The sequence below is a fragment of the Rattus norvegicus genome, chromosome 9 (assembly GCF_036323735.1).
Source record: "Rattus norvegicus strain BN/NHsdMcwi chromosome 9, GRCr8, whole genome shotgun sequence".
NCBI lineage: Eukaryota > Metazoa > Chordata > Mammalia > Rodentia > Muridae > Rattus > Rattus norvegicus.
This window is the reverse complement of record NC_086027.1, coordinates 115,274,621-115,293,965: the sequence shown is the minus strand read 5'-3', so window position 1 is coordinate 115,293,965 and position 19,345 is coordinate 115,274,621. Positions and strand designations below refer to the sequence as shown.

Sequence of the window (19,345 nt, the reverse complement as noted above, 5' to 3'; positions counted from 1 at the left end):
CTCCTCCAGATCTGAGGAACCAGGATAGGGATGTGGAAGTGAAAACACGCTCTGAGGTCATGGGAGGGTTGTGAGGTGGCAGTCACTGTGAGCTACGTGCTCAGGTCAGGGTTGACTTGGTTGCATTCTGAGACCGTGTCTCCAAAAAATAAATAAAAGTAAAAATAATAATAATATAAAAAACCAGCAACAGTAAAATACCACCCAGTCTGCTGGTCTTAGGAAGGTGGGGTCAGTTTCCTCCACTCACAGCCTGCTGCAGCCTGCTGATCTCAAGAGGGTGAAGTGGAATCCACCCTGGTGCTTTCCTTGGCTGCACTCTTAGTGTCCAGAGATCTGACAGGTTGATAGTGATGGTTTGTGGGCTTGTACGCTTGTCATTTTCACTCTGGAAGAGTTTAAAGGCAAAAGAATGGCACAGTTATAAGAGCCCAGTGCGGTTAGAAGGGCCTGGCACAACTCACCTCCTGCTTGGAGCCCCAGTGTCCCTATTCCAAATTCCAGGACAGACCATGGTGTTCATTCCGCAGACAGGTCATTAGAGTGGACTCTCACAGTGTCTGCAAACCACGTCATAAACTCTGCTTACAAACTACAGTGCTGTAGGAATGCTGATTATTTTAATGCCTTGATGGTCTACAGAACACTAGGCTGTACATTCTCCAGATGTAAGCACCTAAAGACAAAACATTTCCATTCCATTATGCCACACCTTCGTGCATAATCTTGATCACAAGCCATCAATCATCAAATTACAAATGCTGGGAAGTGAGGTGTCTCAGGTGCTTTCTGCCTGGCCCTGAGAACCTGCGTTCAATCCCTGGGATCCACATGGTGGAAGAGAACTGACCCCACAAGCTGTCCTCTGACCTGCACAAACATTTACACCCCCAAAGAGGTAAATAAATAAATACAATCAAACTTTGGAAGGGCTGTAAGATAAAATTTAGTCACTGCTGACTTCCATCCTGGAGAAAATGGTAGCACCCAGGGTAGGGCGTCCACTGAAGCTCACACGTGTGTGCATGCCAGATCCTCTCTGCTCATGCAACAAACATGAATGTGCCCAATCCTCTGTATGGACTGGCTCTGCCTGTGAACACTGGAAATATCCATAAGTCACTGCTACTTTGTTTCTAAGCACGTGTAGACCCTTTCTGTGGTAACTCTTCTCTCCGCAGTGCCTAGCAGCTTATTGACAGAACGTTTCTAGTGCGTGAGGTAGGATAATCCAGCTGAACATGGCAAAGCATTTCAGGAGGACATGCGTGGTTGAGGTGTTCCTGGGTCATGTTCTACAAGGCTCTGCTTGAGGACCAGTGGGCTCTGGCATGTGTGGGTTTTAGACTCAATGCTCTGACAATCCCAGTGGTGACTACATGCACTCCCCCTACCTCACGTGACTGGCAGCAGACGGGAAACACTGTCTCTTGTCCTGCTTCAGAGGCTTAAGAGGCAGTAGCGTGTACCCCATCGTAGTGCCCTCGCCCCCTCTGCTTCTTCTCTGTATTCCTCTACAGATGTGCAATAGCTTGGTTAGGCCAGATCACTGAACCCCACCCCGTAGCATCCGATCTGTTCTCCGTGATTTGAATTTCAGTGACTAAACTAGCATGTATGTCACTGTTTTCAAATTGAAGTTATGTTCAAAGTTGAATTTATAAATGAGGAATTGTGGGGTCAAAGTGTATAAGCACCATATTATTTGATAAATGCCCAAGCATTCATTTCCCACAAGGACTGTGGGATTCTCGGGGTCAATCTGAAAGATGAAATGTATTGTTTTCTTTAGGTTTCAAACCCCAAGACCTCAAAGGTACCACAAAAATCACCTTCCTCAAGAAGAATGGTAAGTTTTTTTTTCTGGTTAGTGGTGTGTGTGTGTGTGTGTGTGTGTGAGTGAGAGAGAGAGAGAGAGAGAGAGAGAGAAAGAGAGAGAGATACATGTGAGAGAGAAATGTGTGAAAGAGACTGTGTGAGAGAACATGAGTATGTATGTTTCTGAGTGTGTGCATGTGTGAATGTATGAATGTGTATGTGAGTATGTGTTTGTATATATGTGTGTTTGTATGAGGGTATATGTGAGGGCATGTTTGAGTATGTGTATGTGTGAGTGTTTATTTATGTGTGAGGATGTGTGAAGGAGAATATGGGGGGGTTGAGTGTGCATATGTGTGTGATGTATGTGAATGTCTGAATGTGTGTGTGTTTTGTGTGAGTGTTTGAGTATTTGTGTTTGAGTGTGTGTGTGTTTGTATGTGTGCCTGTGTTTGAGTATTTGTGTTTGAGTGTGTGTGTGTGTGTGTGTGTGTGTGTGTGTGTGTGTGTGTGTGTATGATGCTGGATATGAACAGGAAGACTTCTATCACTCTTTCCATTTTTCATCTTTGAGATGGTCTCACCATGTAGCCAAGGCTAGCCTTAAACTGACAGCTATCTCACCTCTGTGAACTGAATATGAAGATGATAGGCTTGTGCCACCATGCCCAGCCCCCATAGCTCCCCACTCCCACTATCTTCTTGTCTGATGTGCGTCTTAATCTGTGCTTCAAGCTTGCTCCTTCCAGTTTGTACCTGAAGCAATGATACAGGAAGGTTAGCTGAGGTTCAGGTGCACAGTTACGCATCCTATATACAAGGTACCAAGGCATCAACATTATAAGGGGTGTGAGCTTGTTCTGTTAGGAGGCACTATAATGTGTGAGTATGAACTGATGTTACAGAGACATCTGGGGAGCTCAGACGAGAAGGTCCTGAGATGGTAGAAACAATATTTTAGGAATGTGGCCTTGACTGCAGTAAGCTGTGGTCTCTGTCCAAGCTCCCCCAACTCAAATCCCTCCACGTGACAAACTACCTTAGTTCTTGGTGATGATATTAGAGAGGAAGAAGTGTAAGGACTGGCCCAGTATTACACACTGTGCTAAAACTACCACAACAGTGTACCACAGAGGGGATGTGTACCACAGAGGGGATGGCCAAGACAGGAGAGACCTATGCTCTTCGGATTTTGGAGCTTAAAATCGAAGTGAAAATGTCAGTCAGTTGGTTACTTCTGAGGACTGTGAGGGAAAGATCTATTCCGGGATCCTCTGATGTCAACAGTCCTTGGCCGATGATTCACTCTAGCCTCTACTGTCGTCTTCTCACTGCGTGCCCCCTCCAGTCTCCACCATCGCCTTCCCACAGTGTCCTGTGTGCTTGTCCTTTCTAGTCTCCACTGTTGCCTTCCTGTGGTGTTCTCACCGAGTCCTCTGTCTCTTCTCCACTCCTTAGGACACAGCTCTTATCAGAGTAAGATATTTTGGGTTGATTACATCGTCACTAATTACTAATTTACTACTACTCTTTAGTATTTGAGTCTATTTCCAAATCAGGTCACATTTTCTGAGGTTCTGGGGGGGGGGGTTAAAACTTCAATATATTAGTTCAAGAGACCAGCTAACATAGTGCTCCAGGGCATACATCGTAACTCATAGACATGTATATACGTGTGTGTATGTGTGTGTGTGTGTGTGTGTGTGTGTGTGTGTGTCTTAAAGTAGGGTTTTTAGGATATTATTCAATAAAGATAATTGATAAATATTTTAATAGATATGTACACATAAAGATACTGATAAGTATCATTAGGTTTATATATACATTCAATAGATTTTATATATATTTCATTATACATAAGTGTGTGTATATTTTAAATTAAGGTTCCGAGTATATTGTTCAATAAAGGTACTGATAAATAGCCTCCAATATTTGTCGGAATCCACATTTTCTTCCCTGTGGTCCCCAGGCGTTTGAGTGATGTGCAGTGGAGTAGAGTCCTAGGTCAGTGTGGTGGTTGGTCCTCTGGTAAAGAAGGAAGGCATGCTCTAGTCTGGCTGAGTATTGGTCCTGTGTGCTCCTCCTTCTGCAAGTTCCTGATTTCCACCTCCAGAGTGCAGTCACCGACCTGACATTTGCCCTAGATTGACCGAGTTTTGGTCCTTCCTCCCTGACAGTCTGATGTGCCAGAAGGTGTCATAAGGGTCCACGCTCCACTTCTGTCCAAAGTGTCCATGGCCATTCAGCTCAACAGTCAGACCAAAGCCAAAGATATCCTGGCGAAGTTTCAGTATGAGAACAGGTAAGTGCACCAGGGTGCAGGCCACGCCTGCAGATGGGCGTGCACCAGGTGGGCCGCCCACACTCCTGCAGCTGTTGCTTTGCAGGTTCACGTGTGGATTCCATGGGTTAAGATGGGAGGATGGTCAGACAACAGGATTATCACCAACAGGCCAGGTTCTAAAGGTGTTGGAACTACGGGATTCTTTTACTAAGATTTATTTTGATCTTGAATTTATGCATACATGTGTCTGCCTTGTATGAAGGTACCCGCAGAGGCCCAGTTATGAGCGGGTCTGGGAATTGAACTCAGTTTACTGGAAGATAGGCAAGCCTTCTTAATGGCCGAGTAGCCTCTCCAGCCCCATGACTCTTTCCTTGAAAATGTGATTTAATCAATGGGTTTTATCTTCCATTAAAACAAGAAATATGGCCATTGGTTTTGTCCATATCTTGATCTATTTCTAGAAGTACCACATAGGCTCCCTGGATACCATGACCGCTCCTTTTAAAGCCTGTAAGCACTCACTCAAGAGTCTGAATGATGTCCATGGCTCTTAGCACGCATCCCCAGACCTGTCCATAAAAACGAGCATTAGCCGACACTATAGGAGTGCGTACTCACATAGAAACAGCTGACCCTACAGTTTACAGATGACGAGAAGCACCTGCCCAAATTTATTAGCTGGAACATGGGTGTGGAACGTTGTATTATTTCTAGTGAAGTTCATGTGCATCCTTGACCGTTTGGAGCACACTCAAATGAGGTCGTCTCATTTGGCAAAGAGCACTTCCTCGTGCAAGGGCTGTGTCTTCATTTGTATGATAGTTTTGAAAAGACAGTTTTGTTACGCATGGGAGGTAAGTTAGTGAGTATGACTGGGGAAGGTAATAGACATGGTCCTAAGGGCAACATAAAGGGGCCTGTAGTATTTGAACTCTTGGCTGGGATAACGAGCCTCTCTGACAGTGTATTGAACTTAAAGCACAGGGACAAAATGTTGGTGTTTTCTGAATACAAGGAGTAGATTTTGATATCCTGATTGGGGTGTTATGTCACAGCTTTCCAAAGCATTGCCACTGGTGAAAATGTGCACAAAGAATTCGTATTGTTTTTCAAAGCTCTACGTAAAGCTAGAGTTACCTGGGGGGTGAGGGGGGATGGGACATAGAAATGCAGAAGCCAGAAGCAGGCTGGATTGGTAGACATGAGGCTGGTTTAAGGGGTGGAGGGGTCTAAACTGACAAAGCATATATTAGTCCTTCAAGTTGTATACTTGTGATTCACCTGCTTTATGTGTAGGGAAACATACACACACACACACACACACACACACACACACACACACACACACACTTAAAAAATTTAAGTCCAGCCAAGGAAACTCTCCCAAAGGAGAGAGAGCCAAAGAAAAATCAGGTGGCCAAAAATGTGGTGAGTCCTCTTTTTTTTTCAAAGTTACAAAGGTTTTTTTTTAAAATTTATTTATTTTATGTATATGAGTATTTATTAATAATATTATTTTAAATAATATAATAATGTTATTTATGTATATGAGTCTGTAGCTGTCTCCACACACCAGAAGAGGGCATCGGATCCCATTACAGATGGCTGTGAGCCACCATGTGGTTGCTGGGAATTGAACTCAGGACCTCTGGAAGAGCAGTCAGTGCTCTTAACCACTGAGCTATCTCTCCAGCCTGAGAATCCTCTTTCTGATACAATGCCTAAGAACTTTAGCATTGAACAGGTCATCAGCCCCAAAGAGTCTCATTTGCTTCCTTAAATGGCCCCACCACATCAGGCTACAGCGGCAAAGGGCCATCTTTTGTAAACGGTTCAAAGTACCTCCTGCCATTAACCAGTTCACCCAGGCCCTGGGCTGGTAAACAGATACCCAGCTGCTTAAGCTTGCCCACAAGTACAGGCCGGAGACAGCAGGAGAAGAAGCAAAGGCTGCTGGTCCATGCTGAGACAGAAGCAGGGGTTGATATAGCCACCATCTTGGTGGAGAGCAGGAAGGCTCAGTTGGTGCTGATCACTTGTGACGTAGACACCTACGGAGTCGGTGGTCTTCCTGCCCATCCTGTGTAACAAGATGGGGTCCCCTATTGCATCATCAAGGCAAAGGTCAGGCTGGGGCAGCTGGTCTACAGGAAGATGCACACCTCCGTCTCTCCACCTAGGTTCACTTGGAAGACAGTGGTGCTCTGGTGAAGCGGGTAGAAGCTATCAGGCCCAATTACAAGGACAGACACAATGACATCCACCGCCACTGAGCAGGGAGCATCCTGGGTCCTAGATCTGTGGTTCCTATTGATGGGAAAGGCACAGGCCACTGAACTGGGTTCAATGCGTGCTGCTGAGTTTTCCGTACATAAATATAATTTTAATAAACATCCTTAAGAAGTTTCATTAGAAAAGAAAAGTGGACAGGCTAACCGGAGCCTGAAGAATCATGTGACCCTACTGCTGGCCTAGCCCATATATAATAAGGAACCATACAAAAACTTGAAATCTCATTGCAAGGATGTTGGCATCCAGTAAATTCTTGAGTTATTTTTTAAAATAATTACAAAACCCTCAATTAGACCTTTTTTGTGGAAAGAAAATACCCTGGTCCAGTAAGAGGGCTTAGTGGGTTAAAGAGGCTTGCAGCCAAACTTGATGACCTGAGTTCAATACCCAGGACACACGTATTATAAAGAGACCGTAAGTTGCCCTCTGATTTCCAGTCATGCTCCATGGCACATGCATCCCTTCGAAGCCCCAAGTAAATGTAGAATTTTATAGAGACTGTTCTGCTAATAAAGATAAACTAGTTTGGGTGACTATAGGATGGGCTCGAATCCTCTGAGGAAACTTCAGGAGATCCATAGCCCCAACTTCTCACTGAGAACCGTGACTGCCTCAGTCGAAAGGTTGTAATCTGGAGTAGATGAAAGGGCCCAGCAGGTGACGTGGTCCCCACCCCGTCTGATGGCCTGAACTCAATCACCAGCACACGCATGGCAGAAGGAAAGAACCAACTCCTTCATGCACGTGCCCCTGGTGCATGTGTGTTCACATACATAAATACCACGCTCAGAGACGTAAAGGTTAAAAATTGTAAGTTGTAACGAAAGATGCCTCTACCAACTGCTGCACACTCTTCTGTTTAGTGGCCTCTGTTTGTCTATTCATGGAGCAAACTTCTGACAAAACAAAACAAAATAAATAAATAAAAAACCACAAAGCATTCAGTGGAGAAAGAATAGCTTTTCAGTAAATGATGCTGTAGCAACTGGACCCATTATAGGCCGGGGGTTGGGGGGAATGACTTTAAACTCAATCTCATTAATTAAAAGATTAATTCAAGATGGACCGTGTACTTGAACGTATAGTGAAGAATGTAAAGGGGCCTGTGTCTCTCGACGCTCAGCTGAAACAGCCAGTCAGGGAGGTTGGAGGGGAGAGCACCGGAGCAGGCAGGCGTTTTACCACAGGGAGCTCTCTGTGGCTGCAACAAATCTCTAAGATAGCCTGCTTATAAAGGAAAAGGCTTCCTTTGCTTCCACTGTGGGGGTTTCAGTTCAGTTGATCCTGCTCCTGCTGGGCCGGTGGCAAGGCAGTCCATCACAATGGAGAGATGATACACCGAAACAAAACTGCTCACCTCCTGGCCTTGAAGGAGAAGAAGTAGTATCTGGGGTCACACACTCTCCTCTGAGGCCGTGCATCCCAGGATCTGAACGCGGCACTGTACACCACCCCTCTTAGAGGTCTGCAGGCTTCCCACATGTGGACCTCGTGGAATTGTTGTAATAATTATTTCATCTTGGTTGGGGGTGTCAACCTTTGATCATTCAGTTCCCAGATTTTAAAAAGCACACAAAACCTTTATATTTATAGTAAGCCTTAATCAACACGAGAGCTGGGCGAATATGGACCCTATTAAGCTATTAAAATCTACTTCTCAATGACACTGTTATAACCTGACACATTCTATTGAAGCAGCTATTAACTCCAGTTGGCCAGCCCTCATGGCCATGTTTTTATGGCTCACCTACACACATGGTGTCTTCTCCTCTCTCACCTTCTTCCTCTCCTTCCCCTAGTCTCTCCTTAGATCCCAACCCTGGGAACCGAAACTCCGCCCACCTCTCTTCTGCCCTGCTATAGGCTGTAGGCATCTTTATTCAACCAATCAGGGATAACTTGAGGGCAAGGTTTTGTAGCATCTCTTGGGTCTAGTGAGAATCTACGTGTCCCTGAGGGGGGGTGGGGGTGGGGTGACCAGGGCCAGTATTTAGCACTATAATACATAGCAATAGACCAAACCAACATGGGGTACCAAATCAGTATTTAGCACTATAATACATAGCAATAGACCAAACCCAATCAAAGCAGAAACATGTAGATGGCATTTGACCAAAGGAAGTATAGAGATGAGAAACACACGCGTGGGAAGACGGTCAGAAATAGCCGCTAAGGAAATACGAATTACAGCCTCAGTGGCAACCGCAAGTGCACCTTGTAGCACACCCGTGAGAATTCTAAATGGCACTCCAGTGACGCCAGATACTGCAAAGATACAGAGCTGAGTCACTTGCTATCTGTGTGGGCAATAGCAAATAGTTGAGCAAGGCCTAAAGCAGTTCGGTGGTTTGCTATAACCTGAATGACGATATGGTCTAGCATCCATCGTCCTGGACACTTAATCCCCAGATGTGAAGACAGCATCTACAGACCCCAGAACAGCCTTGCTAAACAAAGCCAGAAAACCCCCTAAAACTCCTTCAGTGCATAGGTGACTAAACGGTGCCGGACCCAAGGACACTCTCTGCAACAAAAACAAAAAAAGACGTTCCTGGGTCTCCAGGGAATCGTGCAGACTGAGACAGCAGTTTACTAGCTGTTCTCTCCTTTGTACCTAACTTATAAAAGAACTTGTAGAAGTACAGACTGGTTAATGCTTGTTTGCGGGGAGTGAGGGATCAGGCTCAGGCACAGTAAGGATGGAATGGTGAGACCCTAACAGGGCGGCAGTGGGTGTTCTAGGTGGAAACGACATCTTGACTGAATCAATGCCAAGGTCCTCTCAAGGCGCTCCGCTGAGTGATACCTGGGGTCCACGTGTATGATTTCTAAAAATGATGCCCAAATCTACAGTTGCCTCTAAGAAAGATCACTTTGCTAAAAATACAAAGATAGTAATAAAGAAGGAGGGGCAAGAACCTTCCTCTTCTCAACGGAGTTGGAGACTGCTCGCCTTGATCCGCACGGACATTTTGAAATCTCTTGTCCCTGGGATGGAAAAGTTGAATTGGGCAATTGCTTTCTCTGACTGGTTTTTGTTATACGGCAGACTTGGAAAGAAATGGCCTTCGTGTGATTGTTAAAGCACTAGGGAAGCTTAGGGCGGGTGACCGAGGGTAATGAGGGAATCCATTCAAACTCAGCAAACGCAGAAATCAACCTGGCTTCTTTAAAATGGAGAGATTCATGGCCAGTGACAAGGCAGGCCTGAACAGGTAGCCATGCCCACACCGCCTCCTTTCTCCTACAGTGCTGACTCCTGGCTGGGATGTGTATTGTAACCATAAGCTCCCCGCCTCCCCGCCTCCCCGCCTCCCCGCCTCCCCGCCCCCAAGTATCTCACTGATTGGCAGCTGTTTCAGCCACCCTAGACAGCCCTCTGCCCCTCGGCATCTCACTGATTGGCAGCTATCTCAGCCACTCTAGACGGCTGCCCCTCCCAAGCATCCCACTGATTGACATCTGTCTCAGCTGCTTTAGACTCGGGTTCTTGTCGCTGTTATCCTGCTATCAGTCCTGGTAAAGTTGTGTGGGGTGTGTTTCATCAAGACACAATGACCTGTCAGTATTCCCTGTGGATCCAGAAAGAGACGTAAACTGCTGCCTTCTCTGTTTATTTTTTCAGCCACGCTTCATCTGACCGTATTAAGATGCAGAACCAAAGGTTATACGAAGTTGGAGGAAATATAGGTAAGGATCGTTTAACCATCTCTACGCCCACATTCCACGATATGTTGCTATTGTTGTAAGGGTGGGCTGTCGTGGTTGTTATTCTTTCTTACAGGTTTTCTGGATAAAAATGAGGTCATCAAATGACTAGGGGTTTTGTGGTTCCATGTAAAAGTAGTTATGTGATTTTTCTCTGATATTCTCAAAATCGAAGTGAGGTCAAAGATTTGGGGGCCTTTTTAGTGTGACTCTTAAAAGTTAGAAACAGCCTCTTGCTGGACTCACAGAACAGAGCTGAGAACTTGCAGATCGTGCTCCCTGTTCTGCCTTACCCACCGAGGTCATTCTGTCTCCCGGGTGAGCAGGTCAAAAGGTGATTGTGCCTTTGTCTCTGTCCTCTGCAGCTGATGTGGTCTCTGTGTTCTCTCTTATTTGTGGTCAGTGCTGCTCTCTTCTCTGGGATTTCCTTTCCTCCCCGATCAGGGCCTTGCTCTACCTGTGCCTCACCATGACCCCTGTGTTCACCATAACCCTTTCCTTCCCATCAGCATCATGTCCACCTAAAATGGTTTTCAGAGCACCAAGGAACATTGGGACTGTGATACGGGCTGAGGAGGGATACATCCATTTCTCACAGAACACAGAAATAAAACCTTACTTCTTTTAAATGGAGAGAAGCGCAGCCGGTAGCACGGGATTAGCAAGCAGGCTGTGGTGCCAACACCGCCACCTGCCTCATGCACTGTACCGCTATGCTAACGGTCTCACACAAGGGAAGCTTGGAACTCCGGAGAATCGTGAGTTTCAGAACACCTTAGAAAATACGGTGGAGCCATGGCTCAAAAAAAGAAAAAAAAAAGAAAGAAAGAAAGAAAGAAAGAAAGAAAGAAAGAAAGAAAGAAAATGTTCGTCTTTAGAAAACTCCCAATGCCTTCAATCCTCTCCCAGTTCTTTGCTCTACTTTGTCCACTTCACACCACATGCTCTTCAGCCCGCTGTCTCTCCTACATTTCTTCTTCCAGTTTCCTCTCTCTTGAAACCACTCTAGTCAAGCGTCCTCCCCAACTCTTCACCCAAATCACACTCTCATCCCAGGCACCCAAAAGCTCGCACTGAGACACAGGCACTGCCTCCCTCTTAGTTAACTGCCTGGCCTCAGTGTCCCTGCGGGGGGGGGGGGAGCACTTATTTCCACCTGCTGCTAGGGGCAGCATGAGTTTCTGAGCTTCTTCCCGCCTCTCCGAGTCTCTGTTCCTTCCCAGCTCTGGTGGGTGTAGTCCTTGGAAGTCTTGGTATGTAAACAGCTTCCTAGGTGAACTTAATTGTCTCGTAGCTTTAAATCTATTTTATCTATTAAAACCTGCTAATATTTCTCAGACTGGCCTCCCAGTCTACCCTCCGAAACTTGCACTTCTATAGTCAGCCACCTTCACTGCCTGGGCATCTCCCATTGGCTGGGACATCCTTGCTCCATTCCCATTGGCTGACTTGTCCTGGGACGTTCTTCCTCCAACTGACGTCATCTCCTACTAGCTCCTCCATACCTTTGCGCATACACCACCTTCTCAGTGACATCTTCCCGGAACAAACCCTTCCTGGTTCGCTTTCCTCTGATATTCCTGTCACCAAGATTTATTTTATATTTCATATATGTACTTACTATCTAGGCACCCACAGGCAAAGTCTTGCAACACTGAACGGTGCCCGTTAAGTTACTTCCGCAGAAAGCAACGAAATGTCCATTCTTTTTTTCTCTTTTTAACAATAATGTTTTGTTTTTGAGATTGCAATTATGTTGTTTTCCCCATCCCTTCCCTCCCTCCAAACCCTTCCAAACCTCTCCTTGCTCTCTTTCAAACTGGAAAGATCCATGGCCTCTTTCTAATTACATGTATATATGTATATACAGCTATATACCTAAATATGACGTGCCAAGTGCATTAGGTCACTTGTGTGTACGTCACCAGCGCTGAACATCTGGTGTTGGTTATCCAATCCCTGTGATCTCCCCTTCTCTCAGTCTCAGCTTTCCTTTGTTGCCTGTAATCGTGGTCTTTCCCCCCAAGAACTTTGCCCACTGATCTTGTAGACTTAGTTCAGCTCATGTTCAGGCAGTCATGTCGGTGAGACTTTATGGATATAACTTCTGACCTTACTAGGAGACACAATTTCCCGGTGAACTCCACGACCCCCTGGCTCTTACAGTCTGCCTGTGCCCTCTCTTCCACAATGCTCCCTTAGGTTTAGGTGCTGGGAATTGTTCCGTAGGTGTATCTGCTGGGGCTGAGATCTACAGTTCTGCATTTTGATTGGCTGTGGTTTTTCTGCAATTGTGTGCATGTGTTACAAAGACGAATTTCGCTGATGAGGTGTGAGAAATGCACTTACCTGTGGGCATAGGACAATTATTGAACTAAGTTAGGGATGGTGCTGGTTTAGTCAAGTGGTGGTTGTAGCTTCTCTCCCAGGATCCATGACTTAACTAGCTCTGGGAAGTTGGCTAGGTTTTCAGTACCAGGGAAGATTTGCCCCTTAGGAGCAAATCTTAAGTCTGACTAGAGAGCTGTTAGCTACTGCCAAGAGACATGTGCCCCAAAACACCCGTAGGGTTATCACTCCGTGCTGGATATCCTTGTCGGTTGTCAGTGGGGTTTTGACTTTTGGTGTTGCTGTTAGTGTTCCAATGATGTTTTGTGTTTTAATAATCATGGCTTCCCATTCCTTTCCCCAATCTCTCTGCTGCTGCCCTCCTTCCTCTCTGTGCCTCTAATTCGAAGGGTTTGTTTTCATCATGAGATGTCACTCATTTCCTGTCTGTTCCCTTTCTGTGTTTTAAATATTTTTCTTTCTATTTCTTGCTTATTTTGTGTGGATCATTTGCTTTTCCTTAGATTATAAGGACACAGTGCTACGCCACTACACCTGGTTCCTTTCTCTCTCTCTCTCTCTCTCTCTCTCTCTCTCTTTCTTTCTTTCTTTCTTTCTTTTTCCTTCTTAGGTTGATTCTGGGTATAGAGCCCATGTCCCACTCCATGACAACCACCTTATTGACTTGAGCTTTTCTATTTTATCTTTCTTTCAGGACAACACTGCTTAGACCCTGATGCATATATATTGGATGTGTATCATGTAAATCCTCATGCAGAATGGGTCATCAAGCCCTAGACACGCCTTTAAAATATGCCCAGGATGGTTCCTGCCTTGTATTATATGCCAAGAAGATCCCACATTTGTGGGGGAGAGCACTGCCCTGAAGTATTTGCTCCTGTAACCCTGGTTCTCCTGGAAGGGTGCTGTTGCCAGCTCCTGCCATACGAACCACAGAGTGAGGAGCTGGTCCACCCTGAGCTCAACCCTCCTGTCACAGTTTCCCATAAGAAGGTGGGGCCCAAAGGAAAGGCCAGCGCTACTCACCGAGGAGCTATCTGTGTAGCAGAAATAGACTTGGCCCTGCAGCTGGGAAGAGGCTCCACTTCTGATGTGAAACATACAATATTTATGCTCTGACTTGCTCCTGAATTGGAGGAGGGCCATCAGTGTAAAGACGGCTGAGGATCATTTCATACTGCACAGCACACTCTGAGAACGTGCTCGCACTGTGGTGCAAAGGAAATTTCCCCAAGCCCTGAGGGTCCAGATGCTACTTTATGACTCCATGTTTCACCGGTACTCATTGCCAAGCCCCGTTTGGCAAAGGCCATCTTGTGCATCGAGAGCTTCCCTGTGGTCCACAGCCATGGTGTCTTTCTTTTTCCCTCTCAGTTATGGTGCTCCTTGAATAAATTGCCTTTCACGAGTCAGCATGGATTTCCTTTATAGATCAAATGCATTGTCTTTTTTTTTTAACATTTCACAGCTCTAGCCACATCTGCAGCCCCCAAACCAAAAAATACAGAAGTGTGTTTACCCATAAGCACTGAAAAATGCCGCTAGACCTAGAATTTATAAGTTGCAAAAATTCCTTGTGCTTTTTGATCATTAGCCAGAGATGCGACCAAGCACTGTGGATTGGCCCTGTGCTGTGGAAGCTGGAGACCACCTTATGTCCGCATCTTGTACACCCAATGTCTAGATGTGCAGTGGGAGACATTCAGTCCTCGTGGTTCTAACAGGAACAAATCCAAAATGTCCCGAGGGACAGGACAGCTCCGCCTTTCATCTCAGAGATTGGAGTTAGAGTCCTCATTCATCCAAGACCATGGGCCTCATCTTGGACTCCACAGGCTGAACACTGATGGACTTAACAGCGGTTACAACATTTAAGACTGGTGCGGCTGTCGGTCAGTTCGAACAAAGCTGAGTTACAAACCCAGAACTGTTCCCTTACCTACATACCCTGTGTCCGGATGTAATGCAAGGACACTGAACGTGCATGTGCAGAGATCTATGCTGTGCTCTGCCTGATGCTGAAACAAAACACTTCACTCCCTTGGTTAGATCATCTGATTGTGGAAGCAAAGCACTCTTTATACCCAGCGGGCAGATCGTCATAATTTCCAACCTTCAGGAGTTTGTTGCACTTTTCTAGAAACCAAAAAAAAAACCAGTTCGTTTGAAAACCCCTGAAGAGCCCACTATCAACTAAGCCTGTATGCAGAGGTTTCTGTGTGCCCCAGTGCTTGACCAGTGTCTAGCCTGCCCAGTGGGCCAGGAAGTAGGTTCCACAAGCACATTATCATGTTTCAGTGCAAGCAGTGAGGGAACATATCACTTTGTATGACTGCTGGGTCCGAGGGCATCACTGGCAGGAATCCCTGCCCTGGCGTAGGAGCCATCCTTCTAGAACATTGTTATGCTTCCATGAGTTTCTTTGCATTAGGGTCTTCCAGTCCTGTCATATTTACATAGGAGATGCACTCCTTTCAAGAGTTTCCATTTCATTTGACTGGATACACCTTAGGACCTATGCATTAGCAGGCAGTGCCACATGAGGCTGGGCACTTCAGACCCACTTTTGTGTAGCTCCAGTTGCAAAGCCTTAGCGGTAAGTTGGGATTATTTATTTAAGCTTATTCAGGAGTGTGACAACTTCCAAATAACTGTGTCCCATGAAGGACAATGTTCATATCAAGGTCAGTGCTGGCTGTGACTTTTTGTTCTCCGTCTCATAGTTATGGACTAGAGAAGTTTTAATAGACTCGTGAACTAATGTTTGCGTGGTTATGGGGTTTCTTTTATTAATTGTACCCTGGAAGAATAAACTTTCAATTAAATCTAAGACGCCAGCCACCTAAGTATTGAAAGAACTTTTGGCCTTTTTAAGAGTTGGTTTACAAAAGTTGAGTAGCCAGACCGTTACAATGTTTAACATTGTTAACACTGCCAAAATGTTAAGCAGTCGTTAAGTAGTATCATTCAGGAAAGTACTAAAGGAAATGACTTGTGGGACACACATTCAGGAAGACTCCTACAACTGCCTTAGTTCCCAGCATACCTCCTGAGAGGCCCTTCCTGAGACAGCTCAACTGGGACGTGGTTCTAGCCAGTGCTTGGACAACCTGGAATGCGGATTCCTTACGATGTATGTGCACTATAAACTACCTCACCAGCCTTTCTGAGGGAAAGCAATCAAGTGGACTTTAACTTCTTTTGTTTGTCTGTTCCGCTGTCCCTGGGTCTTACTTCAAGTCACTGCAGTTAGTTCTTAGTGTGTGTTTTCATCATATGTCATTCACGATGTAAATTAGTTTTAGCAAAAGCATTTAGACAAAAATACCCTGGAAGTGTGCCCTGCGCTGTGCTCCGAGAGAGTCTGTGTGTGTCCCTGATGGGTTGCTTGTGTTTCTAACCATGCAGGGACACAGGTTGTTGGGAACTGGTGTTCATCTTTTCTGACAGTGTTGCCACGCTGTCTGTGGATTTTATTTGACTGAAAACCGAGGAGACGAAAATGTCTCTTTCTCTAGCAAGTGTGTTTTAACTCTTTTTTCATGTGTATGTCTGACTTGCCTGGAAAGACTGTGCGTTAGGGGATTGAACACTCCTCTTGACAGGCATTTTCAACTATTTTCCATAAATATGTCATTTAATAAAAAGTAATATGACACGGGATTAAAGTGTTTCTTTCAAATATATTACCATTTTACACACTCATATCATTTGAATATACCATCTTTTAGGCAAATCTTCTAATGCTTTGTAACTTATTTAGGGGAAAGAAGAAACATCGATGGAAATGCCTATACTGTGTGTTTTCTCCTCAACATAAGAATACTGAGTCTTTGTTCCAGCAGCTCTCATTAAATAGACTATGCACATTGACTTCCATCCATAAAAATAAGGAGACAAAACTAAAATGACTCTTATAAAACTCATTACACCTGCTTGCACAGTGAGGCTGGTAGAAGAACAGGAGTTGTCTGAGGCTAGCCCGTCACAACACGGACAGCAGGCATTTCAAAAGCTCCTTACCACTGTCATAGAGAAGGATGAGTGGGGTGGGAGATCAGTGGTCTAGCACCTGCTACTTCACAATTTTGCTTGGGTTAGCTCTTGCCTAGGCAGGATTTTAGTCATGTAAAATAAAGGCATCTTTTATACATGTATGAATGTTTTCATAAGTACAGAAAATATTTTGATAAAGTTTAGTTAACATTCCCTTTTAAAAACTTCAATGTTTTACTACATAGCCTAGGCAAAAGGCAAACGCAATCAACGTGTAAAGGAGGGGAGCTGGGGCTCGGCAAGGAAAGTACATGCTGGGCACGTATGTGGGCCTCAGGCTGGATCCCCAGCAACAACACCGAAGCCTGCAAAGGACCACACACACATGCATGTGCACACACAACAGCACCACACACATATGGATATGCACATGTACATACCAGATACCACCATACACACTTGGATATGCACATGTGCACACCAGATACCCCCACATTCATGTGCACATGTACACACCAGACACCACCACACACACATGCATAGGTACACACCAGATAGCACCACACACACACAAATACACACATATACACACATGCATGCATATGCACATGTATCACCAGACACCACCAACACACACATGCATATGTTCACACCAGGCAGCACCACACAGGTACATGCACATATACACACCAGACATCATGGAAAACAAAGTCTAGGAAATCAAAGGTGTGGATGTCAGTAGAAAAACACACCTCCTCCCTGGCACAAGTGAAGCCCTGGGCTGGCTCACTATTCAGTAAAAGTGAAGTGGTTTTTTTGCAATGTATTTGTTTCTATTATTGATAAAGGAAGTCATCATACATCATCATTCTAATAATTTAGCAAAGTCTTGACATATTGATCATTATATGAAATCAACTTTTGTATTTGCAGAAAGCACATACAGAATACATTTTTAAACCTTTTTACTATAGCATCAATAAAATACTTTATACATAGTTTTAACATAATTTAAAGGTGTTTCTTTGAAAGTTAAAATACAAAATACATGTATATTGTGCCATGTTTTGGACTGAAAGACAAATGACAAGATATTAATTACTCAAAAAACCATCTATAAATTCAATATAATCCCAATTGTAACATCAGTAGGATTCTTGGTAGAAATTGACAAACTAATCACAAAATTATGCATTGATATTAAAGAACTAGAATATGCCATCTTACCAAATAAAAAGAGAAGGACCCCTGACCTCCATTTTCTGGCTCTAGGCTCACCCTACCATCTCAAAGAGCCTTGTGGGACCCCAAGAACATCATGCTTCCCCATGAAGGCCTTCTCAAGGAGCCCTAGGGGACCCCAAGAGTTACCCCATGGAGGCCATGAGGGGGTCTGGGTGGGGCAAGAACAACCAGCTTGGAACATTGTCCCAACAATCCCTTGTCAGTTGGTTCTTCCTGGGGCACAGCCAGCAGAGTTGGGTCCCCTGACCTCCATTGTCTGACCCAGGGTTCTCCCTGGGAGAACTGCTGGCATCAGCATCATCCAGCCAACACCAGAGAAAACCCGATGCCTAAAGAACACAATCCACAAGAGCCAGGGCAATACCAGAGCCCAGCCGTCCTGCTACAGCAAGGCCTGGATATGCTAACACAGCCAAAGCACATGAAGAGCACCTTAAATCCAATCTTATAAAGACGATAGAGGCCTTTAAAGTGGAAACGGGTAAGTATGAAGAAATACAGGAAAGTACAATCATATGGGCGAAGGATATGAATCAAACTGTCCAGGAAGTGAAAGTGGAAGTAGAATCAATAAAGAGAGGCGATCCTGGAGATGGAAAACCTAGGGGAGAGAACAGGAACGGTAGATGTAAGCATGGCCACCAGAATACAAGAGATTGAGAGAGGGGCTCTCAGGTGTGGAAGAAAGCAATACCTTGGTCAAGGAAAATGCAAAGTCTAAAACGTTAACGCAAAACATCCAGGAGATTTGGTACACTATGGGAAGACCAAACCTAAGGATACTAGGAATAGAAGAAGGAGAAGATTCCCAGAGCAAAGGCCCAAAATCATAGAAGCAAATTTTAGAAAATGCCTACAAAACATACAAGGAGCTTACAGAACACCCAATACATTGAACTAGAAAAGATAATCCTATCAAAACACTAAATGCACAGAACAAAAAAAGAATATTAAAAGCTACAAGGGGAAAAGGTCAAGTAACATATAAAGGCAGACCTATCAGAATTACACCAGACTTCTCACCAGAGACTATGAAAGCCAGAAGAAACTGGACAGACATCATACAGACCCTAAGAGACCACAGATGTCAGCCCAAACTACTATACCCAGCAAAAGTTTTTATCAACATAGATGGAGAAGCCAAGATATTCCATAACAAAACCAAATTTAAACAATATCTTTCCACTAATCCAGCTACAGAGGATGCTAGAAAGAAAACTCCAATCCAATGAGGCTAATTACACTCAAGAAAAGACAAGAAATGAATAATTTTATACGATTAAAACCAAAAGAACACACACACACACACACACACACACACACACACACACCATCACCACCAATATAAAAATATCAGGAATTAACAATCATAGATTATTGCTGGTTTTCTTTTTTTTCAGAGCTGGGGACCGAACCCAGGGCCTTGTGCTTGCTAGGCAAGCGCTCTACCACTGAGCTAAATCCCCAACCCACAATCATTGATTATTAACATCTCTCAGTAGACTCAATTCCCCAATATGAAGACACAGGCTAGAAGAGTGAATGCATAAACACGATCTATCATTCTGCTGTATAGAAGAAACACATTTCAGCGACAAAAATAGACATCGCCACAGAGTAAAGGACCAGAAAAAGATTTTTCAAGCAAAC

General features: G+C 44.7%; 1 protein-coding gene across 3 annotated transcripts in view; it reads left to right on the top strand.

Annotated features, from left to right (window-relative positions):
• Window positions 1-16,117, top strand: part of Arhgap28 (Rho GTPase activating protein 28) — a 166,941-nt gene extending 150,824 nt beyond the window's left edge. For 2 of the 3 annotated variants that reach the window (XM_039083430.2, XM_006245626.5), the window contains exons 15-18: window positions 1,793-1,849; window positions 3,996-4,120; window positions 10,023-10,087; window positions 13,149-16,117. In XM_039083430.2, coding sequence (XP_038939358.1) covers window positions 1,793-1,849; window positions 3,996-4,120; window positions 10,023-10,087; window positions 13,149-13,231 — 330 coding nt within the window. In that variant the 3' untranslated portion in view covers window positions 13,232-16,117. The remainder of the gene's footprint in view (window positions 1-1,792; window positions 1,850-3,995; window positions 4,121-10,022; window positions 10,088-13,148) is intronic. The other variant, NM_001191815.1, reaches the window with a different exon arrangement.
• The last annotated feature ends 3,228 nt before the right edge of the window (window positions 16,118-19,345 follow it).